Genomic DNA, 27,491 nt, shown 5'->3' with positions numbered 1-27,491 from the left:
ATTAATATGTTGGTGGTTACTTTCATTGTCACTATCAAATGTCAACTAGATTATACATGGGAATTTTCATTTTCATATGAACTAGAAATCTTACAACTTATCAACCCCATCTAAGCCCACAACTAAAACAAGATTTGGCCCTAAAACTTCTAAAACAGATTTCTTGTACACCCACCAGGCCACCACCAAAACATTGCATTTAAAACCAAAATCAAAGTCTTTGTTCATACACACCCTCTTCAAGGTTTATCAACCATCACTCCATAGCAAGTTCCATGTGTCGATTTAGATCTTTCAGGTACGTTGTACACGTGTACTCATCCAAGTCACACGAGTCTAAAAGTACCGCCCGCCCACCACCAGTTTTCTGTTGCGGCTCGGTTGTCAACCCCTCACCCTTCAGTATCTGTATCACCCGTCCCATATCCGGACGCATATGTGGCATGTGATGAATGCATGCCGAAGCCGCCGACATTGCACGCATTAGTTCGGTTATGTCATACTTGTTATCTAAACGCGGGTCCACAAGTTCTTTAACATTACCTTGCTCTAGAAGCGGTTTTGCCTATAAAACACATTAACTTATATTAAGGACTTCCATTTCCAAAATTCAAAATATTGAATCTTTAAAACTTGTAAAGTATTAACGTACCCAGATTACAAGACTCTGTCGGCTAGAATCAACCGCGTGACGACCCGTGATAAGCTCAAGCAAAAGAACTCCAAACGAGAACACATCGATTTTTTCATGAACGAGTCCATGCATGAAATATTCAGGTGCCATGTACCCGAAAGTTCCTTCAATGGGGAAAACAATATGATGAATCCATTTCTCTGGTAGCCATTTTGCTAGCCCAAAATCAGATATCTACACGAAAAGGACCAACTTGTTAAATTTAGTGAGGCGTTTAAGGACTAAACGGTTGCATTAACGATAACAGGTATTAAACTAACCTGAGGTTGATAATCTTCCATCAACAAAATATTTGAAGCTGTGATATCGCGGTGAATTATTCGTCTATGGCATTCACAATGGAGATACTGCAACCCTTCTGCTATGCCAATTGCCACCTTCAACCGTACCGGCCATTCTAATTTTTCTTCACCATCTGTACAAAAACAATTGGATCAACAGAATGACATTGTTTGGATAGGGGGTGTTAAATATTCGAATCGGACTTGAGTAACCCAAAAACTAAATCAAACAGAAATCGAATTTCAAGTTAATCAAATGGAATCCTTATTCAAGCCGAATTTCTAATTCAAATTCGAATCGTACAAAAATTTTAAATTTTAAATATCTCGAACTGATGCGTTTTGAGTAAACCGAAATTCAAATCTTACCAAAATCGAATAACGAATTCCAATTCTGCTTTACTGAAATCGAATCCTTATTCAAAACATTTTTTTTAAATCAAATTTGAATTATAATATCTCGAACCAATTCGATGCGAATAACCCGTGTACGTATTATTCATTCTTTTTTTAATTTTTAGAATTTTAATAACAGTTTAATTAGGTTTATTCGAATAGACCCGATTTAGAACCAATTTCATTCTTGCGAATTTTAACTGAATTCAAATTCAGTTTAAATACTTTATAAGTTGAATAACCTGAACCCGATTCGAATGAACACCCTTAGTTTGGATCACATGGTTCGGGTTAGGGGTGTAAACACGTCAAGCCACAGTGAGCTACTTGTCTGCTTGGACAAGCTCGGGCTCGGGTCGTTTACATCCCTGTTCTGTCCGTGTGTGATATAATAAAAAATTATTAATTGTACTATGCAGTAAAGTTGCAAGGCTGCCATGAGGTGCGAATTGCAGGACAAGGTGCAAATCAGTGTCGGGGCTGAAGCCGATCAAGCGGGCTGCATTCGGATGGTTAATATGAGCTATGATCCCAAGCTCGGATAAGAAATCCTCAACTCGGTCTTCATCTTTTTTCTCCCTTTTTGTGATTTTCTTCACCGCCACTAGTTGACCATCGGGCAAGCATCCTTTGTACACTTCCGCGTGTCCTCCTCGTCCCACCAAATTATCTACATAAACCATATTACACATTTATTTCCTAATATGGCAATGTTTTTTTCATTTATGCAATGAAATAAAACAATACATTTTTTTATATATATTTCTTGTTGATAAATCATTCAAACAATTTGCAATGAAGTGGCAGGTAAGCGGGCAACAAGCTGCGCCATAACCCCTTTTTATTAAGCTGGCAACAATATATTTAAAATAATAAGTTGATAAAGGCAAATAAGGTAGGTAATCTTGAAATAGACAGGTCTTGTTGACTTCATAAAGTCAACAACTTGGATTATAGGTTTGACTATGATGTCAAGGTCACTATCCTGGTGCACTAGATTATAGGTACACAAAAATTTCAGTTAATAACTACCAAATTTGACATTTTATGTTATGTCACTAGCATCATTGTAATATTTTACAATTATTTTTGTGGTCAATGTAACCGATAAATTTTTTTACTGATATAAAAGTTTGACGAATCAGTGTCGCTCACTCGAGTTATATAATAAATAAAAATATTTTTTACTGGTTGGTTTCACATGACGCTAACCTCCATATCTTTGCTTAATAAACCCTATATTATAAAGATAACAGCTTTTTGTAGTGATAACTTTTTAAACACTATTTTATAAAAAATTTGATCAGTTTGTTCATTTTGCTAGACCTACTTTCCAGCAACAAGAAGAAAGAACAAATTATTCTTTGCTTGGAAATAAAATTTGAAGACAATAACAAAATCATGACCAAAAATTAAATTTATTTTTGACATTTATGGTAATAGAATTTATACTCTGTTTGGTTGTCAATTAGCTTTCTTAGTTGAACTGTAAATGCAATTAATCACTTCAATATAGTAATTAAGAAACATTAAACAAGATTAAAGTTTCCAAAAGAGAAAATCACATATACATCCAACTTTTGGTTACATCTATACATTACTAGACATATTTTCTAACCATCACAGTTTAAAAATGATGAAAAATTTCACAAACCCGCTTTATGAGAAATCACAAATATAAATAAATACAAAAAGAATAGAAATACTATACTTTAAAAAAACAATAATAGATGAAAACAAAATACCCAAAATTCAAGTCATACCAAAAAGTAGGACATATGAGAAAACAAACTAAAAGGTCATACTCATGGATGAAAAATAAACTACAAGAGATACCTGATTTTGACTTAGATTACACTTTAGTCAACTTTCATAAATACCAATATTTGACTAATTTCAAAGTCTACCGATATATAGATGGTGAGATGCTAATAGTAATACTATATTAAAAAGATCCTATACATACTTGACTATTTCGATAAGTGCCATGAATATATATTTATAAGATATACAATTATCATATAACAATTTATATGTGTGAGAAACGTCTATATTTTTTAAAAAATATAATAAATGTTTTATAATAAAAACTGGGTAGCAAACCCATTGCGTTGGGGTGGCGGGCACAAATTAAGTTGGTATCACTTAGATTCATATCAGTATAGACATTAAACCCAAAAAAATTAATAAAAACCAATATTAATAGTTACACTCGTACAACCTACAATACAAATAAATAACATATTTAAAACAATGTATACGACATTGCAGCATCAAGACGAAGCGAATTTGGTCGGTCTCGGCTACGTTTGTTACAGTACCATAACTAAACCCAAAAAATATTTCCGTTATTTAAACAAAAGCATGGTGTTGCGTCGACACGAGCTCGGTCAATATCGGATACATATGTTACTTTACCGGAAAAACTTCCAAAAAATAGTTGCGTCAAGTTAACATGTTCAAAACAAAAACACGGGTGTTACAATGGCTAGTCGACGAGAATTCAATTGAAATCACCTATGTCTATAATTCTTTTAAAAAAATCTAATAAATTTTTTTTGAAGAAATTTAATTATTACTTTTAACATTTTTTTTAAATAAAAAACATTAATGGGAAAAGAAAAGAGAATATTGTTACCGTGGCTGAAGCCATCGGTGGCGGCATAAAGTTCCTGAAACGTGAAATTCCGCCACGAGGGTTTCGTAACCGCCCAATCTCCTCCGTCAACCGCCACCTCATTATTATTATTATTATTATTATTAGTATTATTATTATTATTATTAGGCTTTTTCATCAAAGTCTTCCTCGAAAACACCTTCAACGACTTGGACTTCAAATTAAACACCAGATTCCTCCACCTCACCGCCGCTCTGCCGCCGTCATCCTCATCGGTTGCAGAGTCCGTATCTCCCTCCGTCGACGGCGGAGATTTCTCATTAAACGACGAGCCACGGCTGCTCAAACTGCTCTGGCAATCGGATTCCAGTACGCCTCGAGGCGACGATTGCTCGTCGTCGTCTATCGGTATAACCTTGTGATTATTATTTACAGCTTCTTCTTCTTCTTCTACAATCAATCAAATTGTGAAAACACCAAATCAGATTAAATAACACAAACCCAGTAAAAGAATATTAAATAAAAAAATGTGTAAATCACCGTTCATCCTTGGAGCTTCAAATTTAGGGTTCCGGTGAATTGAAATTTGAAATTTAAAATTTAAAAGTTTGTTAAAACAAGAAAAGTGAGTCAGTTTCAGGTTGGATTGTGGTCCATGTTGCCTCTCCGGCTGAGAATACGGTGGCCGGAAAATACTGTTAAGCCGGAATTATAGTTCTTTCAACGGAGAGAAGGCTTTTTAGAATGGAATAACTAATAAGGTGTGTGTAGGTATTTATACACCATTTCAACAAATTCATTAGTCATATGGATAGGGACTATTCTATTTCTATGGAGTCATTAATTTTATTTCCTTTTTCAAATTATATCTTATTTTATTACTTTAAAAGGCTATAAGATTATTTGTCTTATTTTTTTTAAGAAGTTATTTGAATAACCATTAATTTATCTGGTCATCTTTGTTTCATCTCAGGAGAAAACTTATTATAGACGATACTTCTTGCTCAAACTAAAACCTCTTATCATTTTGTCACTCATATGACTATAACCCAATATGTCCTTTTTAAGTGGTGCTTTTGGGTCATTGGGTGTATTACCTCAACTTTAAGCTATTGATCTTTAACATATACTTGTATAAGTTATACCATAAAAGTATTGATAATGATAAATGTTGTCAAGACGGGTATTGGTAATTTTAGTTTATATATGTTAGGTTCGTAAAGTGTTTTACTGGATCTTAAATATAATATATGTGATGTATTGGTTACTACCTATTTATCTTGTTTGTATGGTTTTAGGTATCGGTTATACTCATTTATTGTGGTATATGGTAAGAGTTACTTGATGGGGTTTTTGGTATTTGAAGTTTAATGTATACTTACATGTAAATCTGATTTTTTAATGTAAAAGTAACTTGTTACTCTTTTGACTGTTTTGTATCTTCTAAGACCATCAGTAGTGGCGGTGGGTAAACGCCAAGACGCCCACCACCACCACCATCTTCTTCACTACGCTTGGTTTAATATTTTTTTAAATTGTCAACAACTTCATAATTCTTATTATTTTTAAAATTTAAAACTACATAATATATAATAATTTTATATACCAACAAAAGGTTTTGAATGGCTCCGGGTGCTCGGACAAGTATAAACCAACATCATATTTATCTAAACCTGAAAAAAAAGTTTATGTTTAATCTCATGTCTAAATACCTTTAAAAACTTTAAATTTCATCGTGTTAGATTTTTTTCCGTATTACATGTAAATGTTACATAGTTATATATATAATAATTTAGTTGTATATAAATTAAATTTTGTAACTAGAGTAGTAATGATTTTTTAACCCCCAACATTCTATTTATTATTTGAATCTTTGAATATTTTTAAAAGTTTTACTCTATGCTTTTGACTACTGAGTGACTTTTGTTAACAGATAAGCACATATCTTTTTTATTTTAATTAATCGTTTGTCAAGTTTAAATGATGTTCTTCATCAAATTAGTTTTGCCTCTTACCAGCCCATATGACGTACCGTAACTTGATCATTCAACTTTTCTTCATGGCGATTTTACTTCTTCTAACTACTATATGTTTGGCTAGTTAACTTCGTTTAATTGATAAGTCGGTAGTGTTATATTTTTATTATAACAATGTTATTAAATTTTGGTTTATATTCGAACTACTTATGTTTATATGCTAGTAAATACAAACTTTTGAGAATTTTATAATTAATAACATGTGGATAATGATTTATGAACGCTAATAAATATCATGTGTTGATAAAATACTTTTATTTGTCTTTATTATAAAAGCACATTCAAATGATCAACAATGCAAAAGGCGACATCAAATCATTCGCAGTCAACATATGATTTAATATTAAATCGTATATCGGTGTTCCAAAACTGATTAGCTCGAACAAAAACACGATGCTTAGATTGACCACAATTAAAAGAAAAATCCTGAGTTAAAGATATGCACCTAATCATATGATTTTGAAATTTACATCAAACATGTTCATTCACGAATATTGACATATGATAGAAAGAAACATATTAAGAGTGTCAGGATGGACGGAGTGGTGCCGTGGTGGAGTTGGTACCGACTGGTATCAGCGGGAACGTCACTGTTTGTGCCTCGGTACCCACCTAAAAAATAACTCAACGGGTTTTAGAAGCCGCCATCCCGATTGATTTTGAAATTTCTCCAACGGCTCTGAAAATGCTCAATGGTCGAATTTTATATATAAATAAAATTAATATTGCATTTAACCTATTAGAATTACCAAACCATAACACTTCACAAAATTCAGCCCCCTTTTTACAAAACCATTTCACACACTTTAAAAAAATCATTCTCCATATGGATCGTTTTTTTTTTTTATATATATTTTAGCATGGCTTGCATTCTTTTCAAAGTTGTAGAATGTTATTTTATCTTATATTCAGATGGAATGAACCACTACCTCCATCCTTAAAAGAGATTTATAAAAATATATATCTTTTATAAGTTCCGTTGAAAACTACAAGGAAACAGTTTTTTCGTCGTTAAAAAAGATTCAAGTTTGATTAAAACGAGTCTAAGCAATACAAATATATTAACGGAATATATTATACGAAGATGTTTCAAAAAGTTAAGTTTACAAGAGGAGAGATGTCATAATCGTTTTGCTTTAAAGGTCAAAGTTTTTGAATCTATCAAAACAATTTTTATTTCATGAATTTTTAACCATAAATGAGTCAAAACTAATTTGGCTAAACAGTAAACACCACCTAGCTAGCTACTAGTTATACTTGTGAAGTTGTGAGAGAAGTGTTTCAAGCATGAGCACGATCAGTTCATAACTCAAAACCATAAAGGCTCTGTCAACTTTTTGAACGGTTCTTCCACACATCTATTTAATCAACCCGATCCGTCACTTTCTTTGGTCAACTTTAAAATATAGATTTTCTTTCTATTTTTTCACAACGGAAATTATATAAAAAAACGACTAGGAAAAAAAACTAGCCGGAAAGAATTACAAGATGATGATGGAAGAATCTTTTTTAACCTATCCACCCAATTAAAGTTACACTTCCTCCTATTAAAAAAGATTCAAATATTCGAAATTTGATTCGTTGAACACCCCTAATACTACATGTCTAGTAGCGGAGGAAGTGTAAAATGACGCTGAAGTAAAAGAATGCCAAATGATGAATTATATCCATTATACACGTAGCGTTAAACACAATCTAGCATAAGAATTCGAATGAACAAATATGATTTAGGATTTATTACTAATACTATGATTAAATTTTTATTGTTGCAAAGTTATATTATTTTTCTTTGGTCGATTACCATAATATTTAATTATTCATATTATTTTCACGCTCAAAATATTTAATTATATTTTATTACTACAAGTGTAGAAACTAGAAAGTCATGCATGGAAATATGGTAGCACAAGTGGGTGAACTAAACCTACTACATGTCCATACTATTAACTAATTTCCTTGATACAACAAAACATAAATTAGTTATAAAAATTAAGTACATATTGACCAACCACACCACCAATTTTGATCATGTCACTTCTCAATTGAGAAGTAAGTTTAACAGAATCCCATTCTCTTTCTTTAAAGAGTCAATAGAGGTTTAAGTTAAAATAATATGCTTAATATCCCAACTATGCTCATTTTATGTTATACACCCTTATACTTTTCATGTTTCCAGTTAGACACTATTCTAAGGTACTCATGAATTGTCAGTTTTACAGAACGAACCGTCTAAAGCAAAAATAGTTTGCCGGTTAATATGTAGATGGTTCAAAAGTGAAAATAGTTATGTTCCTGATTCGGCTTTAACGAATTACGTCTCAAAAGTTGGAACCGGCCGTTTAACATTATTATTTTTTTATCTTTCGTTTTAAAAATATAAAGTTACATATATATGTTGTATTGATGGACAACCCTTACCATGTAGAAAAATTTAATAGAAAGCTATACTTTTGAAATTATTATTACTTTCTCTAAAGCCCCCAAAACGGCCAAAACAGTATTATTAAATCATACCGGCCGGCTTAGTCCAACCAACTTGGTCGGTTCGGTTTATCTTCTTTCCGAAACCTTAATTAACAGTTTGGTCCACAAATTTTGTCAAAAGTCAATGGAACCGAACCTTGAACATCGATCTCTATTAATAATTGACTAACACCTCATAAATATCTAGTTTTGACTCACTTGAAGATACTAATAATTGATGGACGTTTTATTTAACTTGGTAATAGTTAATGGACCATATTGTATACTATGGACAAAAAAGTTAGTGAACCCTTTTAACAATACTGAGATAAATGTACTCATAGTAGTTAGTTTTGATTACATCACTATCACTTCCCAATTCCTAACTGGATTTGGTGATCCAAATTTCTAAGGTTGGGTACCAACTTAGTGAGAGAAGTGTGTTATATAATAATAGTCATCCGTTTGATTAAAATAGTTTACTCAATATTTTCATAACTAAAGTAAAGTAGTGTTCAGTCAAAACTTGATTTGCCTGATGCATACATATAGTAGAGTAACGATGAAAATCAATATGAACGGTTAACATTAAGATGATTCAATCGGGTATTGGGGTAAATGTTGTTAAAATAAGAACAGTAGCGATGACTAAATATCTTGAGACGTCAAGCAAATTTTAGTTCTGAAAAAAAGAGTTGCATAACATCCCTTCTATTATCTACGTAACTAGGTTTATACTCATAATAACAAGATAAACAAGCTAATGAAATTAAACAACTATATACATCCATGTACATATTTTTAGAATTTAGATAAAACTTAATGTTATAACTTTATGTGGTACATACCATTTAATATTTTTTCCTAATTAATTTCTTCGAATAAATTAATAAATTTGTCACATCATATTGGTGAACAATAAAAATACATACATAATCTTATAAGATTTTTTTAAAAAAAATTATGTCATTCTGCATTGATGATAAAATAAAGTGGTATTTATAAAACATGTCATGCATTCTACATTGTTAAGAAATTAAATTAAGGAAAGGAGTGCATTTAAAAGAGGCTCGGGCTCCCATAACCAATATTTGTTAATCTTGCAAATTTTCTTGAATTTTCGGGTAGGTTAGTGGCATGTTAGTAATTCAAATGGCCGTTCAAATAATAATAATAATAATAATAATAATAATAATAATAATAAACAAGCTATGATCATCCCAGCTATCTTGTTACAAACAAGCAAATTGAATGTCTACATATAGGTTAACTCACAAACAAGTTTTCTATTTTCATGTGCCATTGACCAAAAACCAATACATAATGAGAATGTATTAGCCAAGCTCAAAGCCTAACTTGTGTTTCAAATTTTAATAAATAAAGTTATAAACAAGTAACTAGCTACCGCATATTATCATTCTCTCTTATCTCCAGTCTTGAATTAATTTGTTTCAAATGATGTACATCCTTAGATGTTTCAAATGAATAGTTAGTCACTGTCAATCTTGTTGCTCAAAATGCACTTCAGAAGAATACGGTTAACTTGAGAAAATTGTTATGATACTCACAAAAGACCCCGTTCGGCTGTTGCAGCTTCAGTTGGTATCTCATCTAAGAGCTAGTCAACGAAAATAATAAAGTGACTTATTTTATGTTTTTTATGTTTTGTGCTTTCACTCTGTGTCAAACTTCATTGCATTTAATTATCTAAAAAAGCTTAAACTTACACGCGAGGCTTCTTGAAGAGCTCTGAGAGTTTCTTCAACACGATTCCTATTCCTAGATACCTCCTCGGTTTCTTCTAGCAGATTCTGAAAGAGATCCTCCCTGTGCAAAACCGAAAACCAATAAATTTCATTTCACTTAAATTTAGTATAATTTTTAACAAACAAGAAGCCCGCCTTCTCGTTCACCTATACAAATTCTTGATTAAGACATTGCGTAACTCTCTCTTCATGCGGTTCACCTAGATACAAAACCATTTATATATAACTTGTTACAAAAATAAACATGAATTATGTAACAAAATTTACAAGTGAATATAAAGATCACCATAAAGTGCATGATTGCTTTGGGGACGAAATCTTGTATATTCTTCCGCACGATGGTATAGTATGATTCTAATAACAGTTTTGTAACCACTAACGCCATGGCTTCATGCTCCGAGTGCATTTCTAATGAACTCAACGTTAACGGTGGCTACCACCATTTATTTTTCACAGACAAAAATGCACCAAGTTAAAATCCAAAACTTTAAGATAACGAGCAGGATTTTTTTGGTAACAATGAGAACCCGTTAAGGACTGTCAACTAGAATTAGGGTTTATTATCACTAGTTTGTTATTAGGATTTATTTATCTTTAGCCCACGGTCTCGTTATAGGTTTATGGTTTCTGGTTAGTTTCCTATATATTGAGGGCCCCCTCCATTGTAATCAAAGTTATCAGATATATAATTTCAGCCTCTTTTACAAGTTTTCTATATTATAATTTAGTGTTTTTTTGTAAAAGAGACTGGAATAGTATATTTGATACTGCAATTACAATGGAGGGAACCCTAAGTAATAGAGAAAAACCCAAGGCAAACCTATAACTAGCCTGCGGCTAGGGACAAAAAATCCTAATAATAATACAGTGATAACAAATCGTATTCATCATTAACAGATACAACTCATGGGCCCCACCAATACCCTGCTAACCAATCGGACCAGGTAAAATGCAAACCTCTCTAAGATGTATTGTAGATGAAGCATGTTCCCTATGATTCACGGTTGCATGGTCCGATTTACTTCGGGAAATATTAATTTCAGGATTATGAACCTCTCGTCCACGAAAAAACGCTGGAATTCTCCAATTTGAACTCCTCTCGCTTCCTACAAAATGAATAAAAATACCTTAGCATTAGCATATATATATAATATATATAAGAAAAACTAAATTAATAAATTTGCATATTTACCAGGTGATCCGTTTCTCTCAATTTCTGCAACCGAACGAACTCCCTATTTGTGCGCAAGAACGCAGAAAAGAAAATGAAAAGTTTAATGTCTCGATGTAACTGTATTAAATTGGAAAATAAAAAAACCTGATCAGAAAATATTCCATTGGATAGAGTTCTAGCCACAATGGCATTAGATATCCGGTTGCTTCCGGAAACCGACACTGCATCTGAATCTACACCGTCCTGATACAAATGTTATGCAAAACTGAACCTTAATTTTATCAATCTTCTTTAACAACAAAAGAAGGCATTAATGTTATTGGTTGGACGATTATACCCTTGACCTTGGTGAAGTTAATCTATATGTCCTGAGTTGATTTGAAGCAACCTCAACTGCTTTGTTTCCTCCAATGAATTTTGGATGTGATGTGTTTATAAAGTCAGCCTGAAATATGAAAAACATAAAATATGTCTTTAAATATTGTTTGTCGACGGCTTGTTTTAAAAGTTCAATTATAATATTGGTGTTAAATGGGCCGTGTTTGCAGGTACAAAACGACATGAAACTGAAAATTACACGAACCCGAAATCGTGTCAGGCAGATGAACCTGATCAGTGATCACGACATGTGCCTTCACGTTTAAACTATAAATCTGATGTTTATTTACCTTTATAATTTAGACATAAATACCCGGTTAGTTTATATTATGATATAGTATGCATTTAATTATGATAAAATATACATATAAATTATGATATAATACCCATTTTTTTTATTATCAATACAAATAAATTTACCAATTTACATAAAAAAGTAGAATTGTGCATAAAACAATAACAATTAAACTATAAAACCTGATGTTCATTTATCTTTTACATAAAATACCCAGTCAGTTTAAATTATGACATAATACGCATTTTTTACAAAACACATAAAAACCTGACCCGATGTTCACGTATTCAACACAGAGCTGACACGAACCCGTTTAGGTTCATGTCATGTCAGGAATTAAAAACCTTGGATTAAAATACCTCCATTTCAACTATGTCGTGGATCATTTTATTTGAAGGTTCTAGACGTTCAAGCAAAAAGCTCTCAGCAATTGCATTAATCCGCGCCTTAAGAATAGGAAACCGTTGAAGTTCATGCACGAGACAACTGTGACTCATCTAAGACATATTAAAAATATTAATATTCCCAAAACAAATGGCTTACATTAAAAAAAAGGTCTAATATGAAATAACTAAACCAACCTTTACTAATTCATTATATACAAGTCTAGCACATTGAAGGCTAGGATCCAACAACCGAGCTATCTGCCTTCGAACCAGAACTTGAAACGGAACCTATAAGTTTCAAAGAAATTGTAATTTCCCAACTTATGAACATAAAAAAAAGATATAAATAAACAAATAAATAAACCTCAGGCACGAATAAAGCAGAGCTGGGGCCAGTTGCGTTGTAGATTAATGTGCGAATTTCTTCGTCAGTTAATCTCTCAAACGGGTTCACTTCCTGCACCATAAATACAATAATGTGTAACATTTATACATTATGATACGTTTTATGTCGGTCAACATTAAACAATATTACCTCCAAACGTCTCACGAATATTGATTGGAATATATAACGAATTCGTGCACCACCATACAACTCACATGTTAGGAGTTCTTCGTTTTTTCCATCCAATAGGGACACAAAAGCTGTAATTAACTGAACGTTCAGTAAACCGTTCAACGGGAAGTTCGTTTATTTACTAAAACGAACATATGAACAAAATTTTTTGTTCATTTAGTTAAACGAACGAACGTGAATGTATGTTTTGTTCATTCATTTATGGTCGTGAGCATTTGCTTAGTTCGCTCATTTGAATTTGTATATGTTTGTGAAACGCTCGTTTATACTATTAACAAACGAACTTAAACAAAAATGAACACACTCGTTTTCTTAACAAACGAAGACAAACAAGAAAACCCCGTTTCTTGTTTCTGTTCAACCTTCTGTTCTATTAAAGTTAAATGAACGAACACGAGTATGACCCGTTCGTGTTCGTTCAGTCCATTTACAGGCATATACCTACCTACATAAATACACTACACACACATATATACATACATAACAAATGACCAACAATATATCTTACCTTTGGAGTAGTTGAGAAGTATGCCTAAAACCAATGATGCATAGTCAGACTGGAAAGCACATAAATTCCTTTGGTCAACAAAAGTCAACGTAAGAATATGATATCAATTGGTGCATGCTACTTACTTCTTGTGGCATGTGCCCATAAGAAGAATGTTCCTTTTCAGCAGCAACTAACTTTGACCGGATGCTTGACTTCAAATCTGGAAGCATTTTGAAGATGTATTGTACAAAAATTTGATTTAGCTTCTTGGCCAATTGGGGAATACCACAACAATCTGAAACATTATTATATACCTATGTGACATCACCATAAAACAATGTGTTAGTAGCTAGATATGGATATAACATATACCATATACGCATATGTGTATAATCTAAAGTTTAGTGTGTACTGGATGACTCTGGAAGAAAGCTGCCTCAAATGCAAGTGCATCTTGTATACCCCTATTTAGTTGAATATCCTGTGAAACATGATATAAAATTAGATGTAAATTATAAGTATTAGCATTACTAATATGTTATTTGGGTTTAGTCGTCTTTAGCCCACAGATCCATTATATGTTGATCAAAGGTTTCCGGTTTCTCACTTGTATCTATATAGGGTTTCTCCTCTATTCTAATTACAGCTTTCAGATATTTATTTTCCGGTCTCTTTGATAAACCTAAAAGCAAAACACATTCAATAACAAAAGTACACAAGATGTATGTAACATTTTGCCCCTTATACCAACCAATATTGTCTGTTTTGCTCATTGCATTCCTTATGACCGGGTAGTCTCCCCTGACTGGAGACTTCCAGGTAGGGTTGTAAACAAATGAAATGTTTGCTGAACCGTTCGACTGCAAGTTCATAAACAATTTTTTAATTTTTTTGTTCATTTAGTTAAACGAACAGACATGAACACATGTCTTGCTTGTTCATTTATGTTTGTAGACGTTCTTTATGTTCATTAATGTCCGTTAGTTTACGTTTGCTTAAGTTTGTCCGTTTATATATTTAATTAATATCTTTAAACTCCATACAACGAGGTCTAGGTTTACTAACTTTTTATGCCAGATTGATGTTCAAGTTTACTTTTAATTGATGTTCACACAGTTATGTACGTTCATCTATGTTCAGATATGTTTGTGCGCTTACATTCGTGAACTGTTTGTTAACACCCGTAACAAACGAACACGAGCTCATTTTCTTAACGCACGAACAAGAAAACCCTGTTCGTTTAACTGTTCATGTTCGATCGTTTGTTCAGTTAAAGTAGCACGAACATGTTTCGTTCGCATCCGGTTCATTTACCAGTCTACTTCCAGGAATTCAATGATTTACCTCTTGGCAGCGATTGACAACACCAATGTAACCAAGTCCAAGAGGAATCGACTTATTAAGCAAAATGTTGCAAGCATCAGTACCTCTATCCATGATATCCAACTGCACTTTCAAAAAAAACATCAAAATTTCAAAAAATTAAAGCACACAAAGTTACAACCCAACCCTTGCAATACCTTTGTAATTACACCAATCGTTCGATTACCTGAAAACAAGGTGCATATAGTTACATAACTATATAATTCCTTCAAGAACAAAACATAATATCATTTTCATTTGTTTGAAATACTTACCATCAGGATCAGCAATGCCTGCAATCTGAAGTGCATCTGAATTTGCCAAATCTGAATTTGCAGGGGTAACAGCTACTATTAAGCAATGTGGCTGTCTGATGTAAGATAGTATCATTTTATGGATTTGTGTTTCAACATCTGGCGGCTGGTCACCAATGGGCACTTTGGTCAGTCCAGGCAGATCCACCAATGTCATATCCAGAACTCTGTTTGAATAGATTTTGAGACAAATCTCTTTGCTTGAAATCCTTTTGTTCTCTCCGGCTTCTCGGTCAGTTTCAGCCTTCAAAACACAAGATTAGGCTGGTAAACGAACAGAACGTACACGAACAGAATATGTCCATTCGCTTAACGTTAACTAAAAAACGATTGAACACAGACAATTAAACAAACAGGGTTTTCTTGTGTTCGTGGTTGTTTATGTTCGTTTATGAACTTAAAGGAACGAACATAAATGAACATAGAAAACAAAAATAGCTGAGCTAAAACTAGTTAATATTAGAGTGTAATTTAGACTTAGATTATTTTTATTATGTATTTTATTATATAATGGACACAAGACAGAAAACAAAAGTCAAACTTTGACAAAACACAAATGCCATTAATTGGCAGTTAATGACGGTTTTATGGTACCCCAAACGACCGGATATACCACCTTGTTAGTACCGTTTCATAGATTACAAATACACTCAATTGTAAACAATCGTTGATCAATTTCAAATAATGTACAGTCTGCTTTGACTTTCTCACACAGACCAGATTCATCACAATTGATCCCCTGTTCTTATTCTGACGCGTGTGATTTACAATATATGAAGTTGATATCCAACAGTAAAAGTAATGTGAAGAACAATGTATTAGGCCTAAAAAGTTATTAAAACTAGATGAATACATTAACTAACTTACACTTAAATATAAACGACTGAACATAAATGAACATAAACAAACGTTAACGAATGAGACATGCATTTATGTCCGCTGGTTTATTAAATAAACGAACTTCTCCACGAACTACACATGAATTTTGAATACACAATTGATAATGTAAACCCTAACTACCTGAATCTCAGCCCGAATTTGTGCGAAATCGAAGAACTTCCTACCCGGCAAATGCATAAACTCCCCATACTCACCGGCTTCTTCATCAGTCCGTACTAACTGCAACAGCAGTGGACGACGGGTGCATATATCCGCACCTCTAGGTAAGAAGTCACGGCCAACTAGGGCTTCTAACACACTCGACTTCCCACTGCTTTGGCTGCCAACAACCGCCGCCACCGGCAATTGTAATCTCGATTCTCCTTCGCCGACGTTTACGAGTACTTGACGGAGCTTGTTTACGACCGGTATGACGGTGGACCCCAGTGACGGTTGATTGTGGTCCATGATTTACGGGAGTTGTGATCAGATTGGGAGAAGGGATTGAATTGTATGTTAATACTATATATTTGTTTAGATGGGTGGGCTTCTTGAAGCGTGAGATACGGTGGTGGTTAATACCGTTATTGCTCCCGCGAAACCCAACGAACCAAGGTTTGTTTTTGTGGTCGCGTTTTACGTAAGCATAAAAAGGGCTATACAATATGAATATGATGGGTTAATAATAACCAAACCAAACCAACCAACAAGTGGTATATAGTGTTTTAATTGATGATGTATGGGATATGGATGGACAAATGATACCGGGTACTAGTAATGACATAAATATTTCGGTATCGATACTGGTACCAAGTTTTGAAGAAAGTCAGAATTTGAATATGCTCTGGTACCAAGTTTTTGAGAAATTAGAGATCGAGAACTTGGGATCGGTACCGGCTTAGTACCGGGCTTATCCTTAGTCTAAAGTAGAGGTGCACACAGACTCCGGTTCGTACCCGAAAATGGAACCGTTACTAACTGATCATAACCGCCGTTAGTAACCGGTTTATATTATTGATTTCAAAACCGGTTAACCAATTTTTTTTATTATTATTTTATTAAAAATCAGGTTTTTTTCAGTTATTAACCGGTCCGTTCTAACCGGTCAAAACCAGTTACTACCCGACCCAAAAAAACGGTCTAACCGGTTAATTCCCGCCAAAAAAACCGGTTAGTAAGGAAATTCGAGGTCCGGAAATTCATAATTGGTACCGAGCTTATTTGATAGGATATCACCAGTAAAGGATATGAAAATTGAAAACGAATAGGCAACGGTAGGATCGGGATACAAATTTACCACCCGAACTAGTCGTAAGGCAAAACTAAACGAGAATTAAGATACAGATACACCACTTAATTCAGATTTAGCTCCAATAAGACCATCCAAACATGTTGAATTTGAACTAGCAAGGAAAACAATTTAACTCACACACATGAGATAAACCGAACATTTCTTTTCCATTCATAAACTATCTCCATTCATTTTGTTCAAAACACAAGTAACAGGAAAGGAACAAGAACATGGGTCACCACTCTTACTACAACTTATGATAAGCATATGTGATTTGAGGGTTTTACTGAATTGTCTTCCTACCCTTTCCGACGTTGTCGATAGAAATTATGATGTCCCTATGTTCTTTATTAAGTTTGCAATCTTTGTCATGAGTAGAGTAATCACATATTTGTTAGTTGCCCTTTTATCCTTGGGATCTTGAGTAAAATTGTTGCTTGCTGGGACTTGTGTTGCCGATGGATCAAGCTCGTTCCTCTATCACAGCTTGGCTCGGTTCAGTTTATCCAGTGCTATAAAAAAAGATTTAGGGGATCAAGTATCTACCACTTGGTGGATTACTTGGAGAATGAGAAATGACACTCTCTTACAATTGAAAGGAATCGAGGACGAACGTTATGACGATATTGTTCAACTTATTTCTTTTTGGTATTATAGGCGTTCTAGCTAAGGGTGTTCTTCGGGTTATATTTTGGGTTTCGGGTTGTTCGAGTTTGAGCTCAAAGCAGATTGACCTAAGAACCGACCCATATAAGATCTGGTTTTTCGGGTTTTGAGTTGAATGGGTTGAGTAAATTCGAGTTAGGTTTCAGGTTTAACAAGTTAAAAAAAAATTATTACATTATTAACAAGATCATAAACAAATAAAACCATATTCTAAACCTTCATACAACCATAATTAAATCAAATTCAACATACAACCATATGTTTTGAAATTATGATTTATTCAAGAACGATACTACTACTCATTTACAATTAACACATATTGTTGCCATTAGATAGGTTTTGAAATTTGAATCGGAGTCGGCAACATTAAGGGTGGCATCCATGAATCTTGGATTGTCAATAGATATGTTTGAATTGGAGTCTTCTCAAATAATCCAATCGATGACTTACATAAATGCGTTGCAAACATATTAATGTATTCTTAATAACTACATGCATCATTCCTACTTCTGGTTGTACGAGTCTACCCGATTTTGGGTATTTCAACCCAAATACTAACCCGATATTTTTTATCTTGGGTTCGGGTTAGGATTTTAACCAAGTAGGGTAGATTTGGGTCGGGTTATTCGGGTATCGGGTCTCTTCGGGTCAAGCTTGGTTAAAAAACACACATCTACTTCTAGTAAACGTTGTGTTACTTAGACCGGTTAGATGATGAATCCGCGGCCTTATGTACTTGTAACCATCTTTCCGTTTTTGCCCTATCTAGTTTCTTACTAGTCGTGGCCATTTGCTTTTTCTCTTTATATATATTTATGTCAGTCTTTCAAAAATAATAATTAACTAGTATTTCGACCCCTCGCGTTGCGGGGGATTATGAAACCATAGACGGATACATAAACCAAAACAAATGACATTTTATTGAATAAATGGCGTGAACCTTTTTATTCCAACACTATCAATCAATATACATATAAAAGTCTAACTTAGAGCCCACAAAAGAAAAAAACATTTGTCTTCAATATCATTAAAAACAAATGGAAAGAAAAAATACATAAGAAAAAGAAAACCTAAACTAAAAATCAACAACTCCATAAACGTAACACCCCATAAACAGAAAAGGAATGAACAAACACCAAAGAGACGATCGCAACATTAGCTTCACAAAATAACCATATCCTTCTTCGAAACACCTACTGCCCCCCTGCTCCTTTGCAGCCGTGAAATATGTGCACAAATAAACTAAATATCAAAACATACATAATTAAAAGCTAACTAATTACAACAAACAACATTCAAAAAACAACTAATTACAAAATAAGGAAGTTAATACCAGAAACATGGATTATTAGTAGGGATGTTCACGGTCCAGTTTGAAACCACGAAGCAGCCTAGACTGGTCATCGGTTTGGTTTCAAGGTTTTTTTTTTAACTTTTGGGTTTGGTTTATAATTCATACCGAAAACCATAAGAAACCGTCACTAATGGTTTGGTTTTTAGTTTTGACTTAAAAACCGCGAAAACCAGATTATGAACACCATTAGTTATTAGGTTATGCAACTTTTGAAAGCTTACATTCACCAGTAAAACACACTTTAAAACAGACAATACCTTTTGTTTAGGAGAATCTGAAACACCAACCAGTAACCACCAATCAGTTGTAATGTATCACCTACAAATATGTTAAGTCACATTAAGAACAAAGTATAAACACAAAACAGAGTAAATAAAGCGAAAATAATTACCTTGAAAGTTTCTGTAACAATTAAAAGCGCTTCAACAAAGGACCTGCAAAGTAAAGTTAACCCATTTAAAGACAGCTTTCCAAAAGTCAACTATTTCCATTTCTCATTACCCAAAATGTGTTTCTAATTAATTACATGTAAAGTGTCTAACATAACAGGAAATGAAGGACCTAGAAAGTAAAATGTAGCTAAAACATTTGCATGCAATCCAAAAAGCAAAAAAGATAGCAAACATCTCATAAAACAAATAGATTTTAATTTTAAAAGCACATAATTCACGCCTAAAAATGAATTCTAACAATTCTGTGACCCTAGATTAATCCTAGTTCGCAAATGTGTTACAGGTTTAAGGCAATTCATTTAGAAACAACCGGATACTTGTAAGTGGTAACTAACAACTTATAAAGATTGTCATAAGTCATACAACATTAACAAATCAACAATCAAAACACCTAATAAGACACGGACATATATGTCATATGAAAAACCTAAAAACAACATAATACCTTTAACATGCGCAGGATCCACAACAGAGAGTTCAAAAGATGTGCATTATCAACCATTCACCAACCCCAACCATAGATTCATCTACCACTACTAATGCTTTTATTGGGGACTTTTATCTAACACTTGGTGAGCAACAAATATATAGAAACAATGATTTTCCATCTACACTTGCAAACCCGTTCAAAAATAAGAAATTTGTTTTAAATCATGAAGAACTTGGGAAAAAACGGAGATGAACATACCTTGGGCTCTCAAAGTTGCAGAGCTTGAGCAAATATATGACAATTTTCCAAATGATAACGATGTTTTCATCATTCTTAATCTAAGTAAATGTTGAGCCTACAACAATGTTTTCGGTAACTATTATTTCTTTTTTATGAATGGCCTAACAAATTTAACAGAAAACATTAGCATGCATATAAGTTGTTTATAATTATATTATATAATCATGTGCTTATTTAGAACCATTGATTGATTGGTTAGCTTTGTTTAGATGAGATTGATATTGATTCAAATCCCAAATATATCGGGATATCTCTTTTATATATAGGGATGTAAACATCAATGAAAGAGACAACAATTTACATTCTCTCATTCTCTTATATGGTATCACGCAACCAGCCGGCCCTACCTCTCCTCCTCTAACAATCGGCAGTTCTCAGCCCGATTCTCGATCTGCGACCACCTCTTTTCATCTCCCACCCGATTCTCGAATTAATGGAATCAAAATTACACCCCGCAATTACCGTTACCAACATCAAAACCCTTGTCCCGATTACCCTCGACAATGAAACCGGACAATACACATCTTGGTCCGTCTTGTTCAAAATCCATTGCCGTGCTTATCAGGTTTACGATCATCTCCTTCCCCGCCCCACACAACCACCACCCGCCTCCTCTTCCACCGAAGTAACTAAACCCACCGAAGCACCTAAACCCGATGACCTATGGGATCGCCTTGATGCCATAGTTCTCCAGTGGATATATGGCACCATCTCCATGGATCTCCTCAACACCATCCTCAAGCCTGACACAACCGCCCACGAAGCCTGGACGACCCTTGAAACCTTGTTTCAAGACAACAAGTCCTCCAGGTGCATCTACCTTACCCAGAAGCTAAACAACACCCGCTTGGATAACTTTGACAATATGGCAGCCTACTGCCAGGAGATCAAAGTACTTTCCGACCAACTCGCCAATGTCGAAGCACCCCTAACCGACGAGAAGATGGTACAACAACTTGTCACCGGGCTGAATGAACAATATGAAGGGATCGCCATGCTCATCTCAAACCTTAAACCGTTACCCACGTTCCAGGAGGCACGGTCCAAACTCATGCGTGAGTATGACCGAAAAACGAACATGTCTCTTCATGCCTCTCAAAACACACACACGGCTCTCAACGCCACTACCACTAAAACTGATGCCCCAACCAACAACACCCGGAACGATCTATGTAACACCGACGGTACGTCGGACCGTGGTCACGGCCGTGGCAGGAGCCGGGGACGTTGCCGAGGCCGCTATGGAGGACGAGGATCTCCGAACCGGGGAGACTCTTTCTCTACACATGCTCCACAAACACCTGTAACCGGTCGCTGGGTTTTTCAACCAACATGGGGTCCTCCATCACAAAATACACAATGGACGGTTCAGCCTCCATGTCCTTATCCCATCTCCTCTCGGCCCACAGGTAATCAAGCCCCGGGAATTCTTGGTCAACGCCCAAATCAGTCTTATGTTGTTGGATACGCGCCCACCGACATCGAGCAAGCCCTTTACACGATGTCTCTCAACCCACCGGATTCACCCTGGGCTATGGACAGTGGAGCAACAACACACATGACGAATCAGCCAGGTAACTTCTCGTCTTATTTTAATAATTGCAATAATCGAAACATAATCGTTGGCAATGGCTCAACCATACCCGTTCTTGGACATGGCACCCAAACCATAAAACCACATTTCCCACCTTTAAAACTCACCAATGTCCTATACGCACCTAACTTACTTCACAATCTTTTATCTGTTAGACGCCTAACTACGGATAACTGGATTTCAATTGAATTTGACCCTTTCGGTTTTTCTGTGAAGGACTTCAAGACTCGGACCCATATCCTACGATGCAACAGTACCGGTGATCTGTACCTGCTGACACCACACATGCTCTCCAAAATTAAACCTCATTCGGCAAATGTGGCTATCTCCCAGACACTGTGGCATCAACGTCTTGATCACCCGAGCTCAAGTCCTTTGCATTCTCTCAAGAAGTCGTCTTTTATTTCGTTTTCTAAGTTAAATAAACGTATTTGTGAACCTTGTGTTTTCGGAAAGACTGTTAAACTTCCTTTTATTATTCATGTAATCGCACTTTATTACCTTTTGACATTATTCATAATGATCTCTGGACCTCACCGATTTTGAGTTCCGGGGGTCACTGCTATTATATTCTATTTCTTGACGACTTTTCCTTTTTTTTATGGACTTTCCCCCTAAGTAGAAAGTCTCAAGTTTACTCAATCTTTAATCATTTTTACAAATTAATTCTAACACAATTTAATAAAAGAATTAAACAGCTCCAATGTGACAATGGCAAGGAATACGTAAACAATTCCTTCCAACAGTTCTTCGACCAACATGGCATGCCTTTCCGTCTGTCATGTCCCTGCACCTCGTCCCAGAATGGTAAAGCGGAACGTAAAATCCGCACCATTAACAACATGGTCCGAACACTCCTAGCCCAAGCCAACCTTCCACCCACTTACTGGCACTACGCCCTCGAAACCGCCACCTATCTTTTAAATATACTCCCAAACAAACCAAACAACCTTGTCAACCCGACTCAAGTCCTATACAACCGCCCACCCTCCTACGATCACTTACGGGTGTTCGGTTGCTTATGTTACCCACTAAAGCCATCCACTACCATACATAAACTCGAACACCGCTCTAATGCATGTGTGTTTCTCGGGTACCCGCCTCAACACCGGGGATACCGATGCTTTGAACTTACCACTCGTCAAATGATCACATCTCGTCACGTAATCTTTGACGAACATGTGTTCCCTTTCGCCAAACAACCCTCCCCAAAAGCTGATTCTTACTCCTTCCTATCCGATCCACCCCACCCGACAATTTGGAACCACATCCAATCCATGTCTAAACCACCCGCCCAACCCAATCCACCTATCGCCACACCCAACACTTCAACCAAACCCACTACTGCCACCACACCTCCACCGGCCAACACAATGTCGGCACCTACCTCCCCTGCCTCTCGGCCACACCCTATCTTGACTTACACTCGTCGCGCAAGACAACCGAACCCTCAAACACCCCAACACGTACCCACAGCCCAACAACACCGGTCCATGTCTAACCAGGCCAACCCACAGCCTATACCCGCACCCTCTACACGTACCATGCGCACCCGCGCAATGGACGAAATCTCTAAACCAAAACCTCGATTTAACCTTCATACTACGTAAATTCAACCCCTACCGACTTCACCCAAAACAGCCCTTGAAACACCGGAATGGCGAGCCGCCATGACCAACGAATTCGATGCACTTATTAAAAATGAGACGTGGGAGTTAGTCCCGCGCCAACCCCACATGAATGTAATTCGAAGCATGTGGATTTTTCGTCACAAGTTTAAATCAGACGGGTCGTTGGAGCGCTATAAAGCGCTTTTAGTATGCGATGGTCGGGTACAACAGGTTGGCGTAGATTGTGGGGACACCTTCAGTCCGGTTGTCAACCCGGCAACCATTCGCACTATGTTATCACTTGCGTTATCTCAGGCCTGGGCAGTTCATCAATTGGATGTGACAAACGCTTTCTTACACGGCCACCTAAACGAGACAGTATACATGTATCAACCCATGGGATTCAGAGACAAAACACGTCCCGACCACGTTTGCTTACTCAAGAAGTCATTATACGGTCTCAAACAGGCGCCCCGGGCATGGTACCAACGCTTCACGGACTATGTCTTGTCGTTGGGTTTTAAACAAAGTCGCAGCGATAATTCCCTATTTATTTACCAGAACGGGCAAGACACCGCGTACCTTCTGTTGTACGTGGACGATATATTACTGACCACTTCATCAGATGCCCTTCGGTTACATCTTATGGCACGTCTTGGTTCTGAGTTTGCCATGAAGGATCTTGGACCGGTAAGTTACTTCTTGGGAATATCGGTCAACAGAACGGGAAATACAATGTTCTTATCTCAAGAAAAATATGTGCGTGAAATAATTCATCGAGCTGGGATGAGTTCATGCAAATCAGTCACGACGCCGGTTGATACAAAGGGTAAACTCAGTTCAAACGGCCCCGAGTATGAAAATCCGTCCCTCTACAGAAGCCTCGCCGGTGCCCTTCAATATCTAACCTTCACACGTCCGGATATTTCGTATGCGGTCCAGCAAATTTGCATGTACATGCACTCTCCTCGTCACTCTCACTGGAACGCTCTGCAACGCATAATCCAATACATCCAGGGAACTTCTCACCTCGGGCTGACCTTAGGCCCAATCACATCTCACTCTCTCTGGGCCTACACCGATGCTGATTGGGCTGGATGCCCTGACACCAGAAGATCAACTTCAGGTTATTGCGTATATTTTGGCAATAATCTACTTTCATGGTCCTCGAAACGCCAAAGTACTATCTCCCGATCCAGCGCAGAAGCAGAGTACCAAGGAATCGCCAACGTAGTTGCAGAGGTATGTTGGCTCCGTAACCTCCTTATGGAACTTCATCATCCCCTTAGTCGAGCATCGTTGGTGTATTGTGACAATATCAGCTCCATCTACCTATCGGGCAATCCAGTTCAGCATCAGAGAACAAAGCACATCGAACTCGATATTCATTTTGTCCGGGAACATGTTCAGAGAGGTCTTGTTCGAGTTCTTCATGTTCCCTCACGATATCAAGTTGCAGACATTTTCACTAAGGGTCTACCGAAGGTGTTATTCGAAGATTTTCGGGCCAGTCTCAGCCTTCGCGAACCTCCGGCTTCGACTGCGAGGGTCTAATAGCATGCATATAAGTTGTATATAATTATATTATATAATCATGTGCTTATTTAGAACCATTGATTGATTGGTTAGCTTTGTTTAGATGAGATTGATATTGATTCAAATCCCAAATATATCGGGATATCTCTTGTATATATAGGGATGTAAACATCGAAAGGGACAACAATTTACATTCTCTTATTCTCTTATACTTTTCAAGTTTTAATTAAGCAAAAAAAAAAAAAAAATCTTACAATATATGCCTTCCAAACTCTTTGACTCTCCAACTCCACAACCTCTTGCTGCCACGAACCCCGCAACCCCACCGGCCGTGTTGCAATTTAAACCCCCGATGGTTGTCGTTTCCTGAAAAAGATCACACAACCAAAGATCGGCCGTTATCAAGCACTAAAGGGGCGAAACATCGATTAAAGTTTGGAAGTTCAAAATACACATACTGCACAATTTGCTTGTAGGAGGGCAAGCATCTTCCGATATGAGCCAGAAATCCTTGTTTTATGTCTTTGGGTTAGCGTAATCTTCGTCTATTTTAGGGTCGCCAACGACGTCGGTGACTGACCGGAAACCTCATGTCCGTCGCCGGAAAAGTAAAATAAAACAATCCTGGTGACGCGTGATATGTGTATTTTGAAAATAAGTGAAGAGCTACATCGCATACACGTGTAAAGTCTCCAAGAACACGTGGAGCAAGGTTAATTGAATACATACTGTACAACAAATGTAACAGATTGTACAACCATTTATGCATAGAAAAGTTCAAAATTAATATATAGTACAATATTATTAACTTATAATAATTGTTTATTTTAAGTTTCCTTTGTATTTTCAACAAAAACATATTATTATTATTATTAATTTTCTTTTCCCTACGTATTTATGACAAAAATAAAACTTACAAAATTTATAAAATGAAAAAACCAAAATAATTAAGATATTTTTTGGCTAGAGATGTCATAAAAAATCAAAACTCGTTTTAGAAATTTAAACATGAATAAAATATACACGGGCTCGAGTCGATCTTAGGCTATTTTTTTTTCAAAAGTTATAAAAATAATTAAAATTGTATAAATTAAACAATTATTATATTAAAAACAAACATCAATAAGATTAACGGGGTTGGAATACTTCCAACGCATTTCCAACGAAATCTACTATTTATTTATTTTGTGTCCAACCCCGACATTGTCACCGACTTTGAATTTCTCTACTTTGTTGCCAACTTCTGTCACCACACCCACGATCTCATGCCTGAGAAAATCATGATCAGACGTTACTTAGCTGCCACATGAGATTTCTACTTATTTTCTAAAAAACATTCATGTTCTTTATAATGCTTCGTCGTCTTTCAAACGTCCTTTTTCCTATATATATAAAACTAAATAATATATATTAAAAAAATATGTAGGTTGTGTGAGAGAGAGAGCCCACTCTCTCCATCTGCTTTCTAGTGATGGAGATGCTCTTGACCGATAACTAGGTTGAAAGTGATTAATTTATCTCATAAAATTTATCTAAAAGAGGGTTGAGGCACAACTTATTGCTCGTTTGTCTTTTGTCTTGATGTAAACACTATATTTTACTGTTTTGATAATCAAATCACCCATTTTAATACACAAAAAAAGTCGGTATGATTAAAAAAATGTATTTGATTATGTTTTATTGTATTTATCATAGTATTATAACTTGTTGCCTGTTTGCCTTTTGTTTTTATGTAAACACTAAATTTCACAGCATTCACTTGTGAAACATACCCGGGAAGAATGGGATAAGTAGACAGGCCCCATTCGTTCTTGGCAAAGTGAAGATCAGAATGACAGATCCCACAATACAAAACTTTAAACCTGACATCCTTATCACCTGTAGACCTGTGCATCATCAATAACCACACATTCCTCTTATCTTCATGATCACCATATTCAAAAGAAAAGAAACTACGTCTACGAAAGTGTATGCATGCATGATTAATTATAGATTAAACGAAAGTAATAAAAAAAAGAGATCGATAAGATCACATAATTACGCATACCTTCGGGAGAAGGTGAGTGGAGAAAGAACTCCGGATGTGTCTCGAGCTGCATAACCATAGGCCTTGATTGGATGCTCGGATTCAGGTGAATTCGCCATTGCTT

At 35.6% G+C, this 27,491-nt stretch overlaps 2 protein-coding genes and 1 pseudogene across 4 annotated transcripts; all 3 read right to left on the bottom strand.

Annotated features, from left to right (window-relative positions):
* Positions 1-4,716, bottom strand: LOC143562659 (receptor-like cytosolic serine/threonine-protein kinase RBK1). Of its 2 annotated transcripts, none has more exons than XM_077050402.1 (6): positions 4,529-4,716; positions 4,010-4,435; positions 1,784-2,041; positions 955-1,109; positions 653-868; positions 1-565 (listed from the first exon to the last, which is right to left on the bottom strand). In XM_077050402.1, the coding sequence occupies exons 1-6, from the start codon at positions 4,533-4,535 to the stop codon at positions 257-259; spliced, it is 1,371 nt and encodes a 456-aa protein (XP_076906517.1). In that variant the 5' UTR covers positions 4,536-4,716; the 3' UTR covers positions 1-256. The 2 variants fall into 2 exon arrangements, with proteins under 2 accessions (XP_076906517.1, XP_076906519.1); XM_077050404.1 differs by having other exon boundaries at positions 4,010-4,432.
* Positions 4,717-9,772: 5,056 nt separating this feature from the next.
* LOC143562658 (dynamin-related protein 3A-like) lies at positions 9,773-16,607 on the bottom strand. Its single transcript, XM_077050401.1, has 19 exons — positions 16,250-16,607; positions 15,191-15,473; positions 15,074-15,102; positions 14,898-14,999; positions 13,966-14,034; positions 13,697-13,867; positions 13,572-13,620; positions 13,022-13,131; positions 12,851-12,943; positions 12,682-12,774; positions 12,460-12,597; positions 11,765-11,872; positions 11,572-11,670; positions 11,446-11,488; positions 11,211-11,359; positions 10,540-10,686; positions 10,401-10,453; positions 10,215-10,314; positions 9,773-10,105 (listed from the first exon to the last, which is right to left on the bottom strand). The coding sequence occupies exons 1-19, from the start codon at positions 16,574-16,576 to the stop codon at positions 10,052-10,054; spliced, it is 2,217 nt and encodes a 738-aa protein (XP_076906516.1). The 5' UTR covers positions 16,577-16,607; the 3' UTR covers positions 9,773-10,051.
* A 9,906-nt stretch (positions 16,608-26,513) lies between these two features.
* LOC143562644 (cinnamyl alcohol dehydrogenase 2 pseudogene) lies at positions 26,514-27,491 on the bottom strand (annotated as a pseudogene). The gene is made up of 3 exons (XR_013140529.1): positions 27,389-27,491; positions 27,114-27,227; positions 26,514-26,610 (listed from the first exon to the last, which is right to left on the bottom strand). The product of XR_013140529.1 is annotated as a cinnamyl alcohol dehydrogenase 2 pseudogene (transcript).

Source organism: Bidens hawaiensis, unplaced genomic scaffold, assembly GCF_021521415.1.
Source record: "Bidens hawaiensis isolate Kalapana, Puna unplaced genomic scaffold, B.hawaiensis_p1.1 tig00021044_1, whole genome shotgun sequence".
NCBI classification, from domain to species: domain Eukaryota; kingdom Viridiplantae; phylum Streptophyta; class Magnoliopsida; order Asterales; family Asteraceae; genus Bidens; species Bidens hawaiensis.
Note: the sequence above shows the minus strand (reverse complement) of the source record. Positions and strands in the feature narration are given on the sequence as shown.

Excerpts from the sequence above, each read along its gene's own strand:
- LOC143562659 (XM_077050402.1), bottom strand. Across the intron at positions 2,042-4,009 it reads CACCGATGGCTTCAGCCACG|ATAATTTGGTGGGACGAGGA; the intron begins GTAACAATATTC and ends TGGTTTATGTAG. Across the intron at positions 869-954 it reads TGGAAGATTATCAACCTCAG|ATATCTGATTTTGGGCTAGC; the intron begins GTTAGTTTAATA and ends CTTTTCGTGTAG.
- LOC143562658 (XM_077050401.1), bottom strand. The coding sequence starts at position 16,576 with ATGGACCACAATCAACCGTCACTGGGGTCCACCGTCATACCGGTCGTA. Across the intron at positions 15,103-15,190 it reads AGGCATTGCTGATCCTGATG|GTAATCGAACGATTGGTGTA; the intron begins GTAAGTATTTCA and ends CCTTGTTTTCAG. Across the intron at positions 10,106-10,214 it reads CTCTTCAAGAAGCCTCGCGT|CTCTTAGATGAGATACCAAC; the intron begins GTAAGTTTAAGC and ends TTCGTTGACTAG.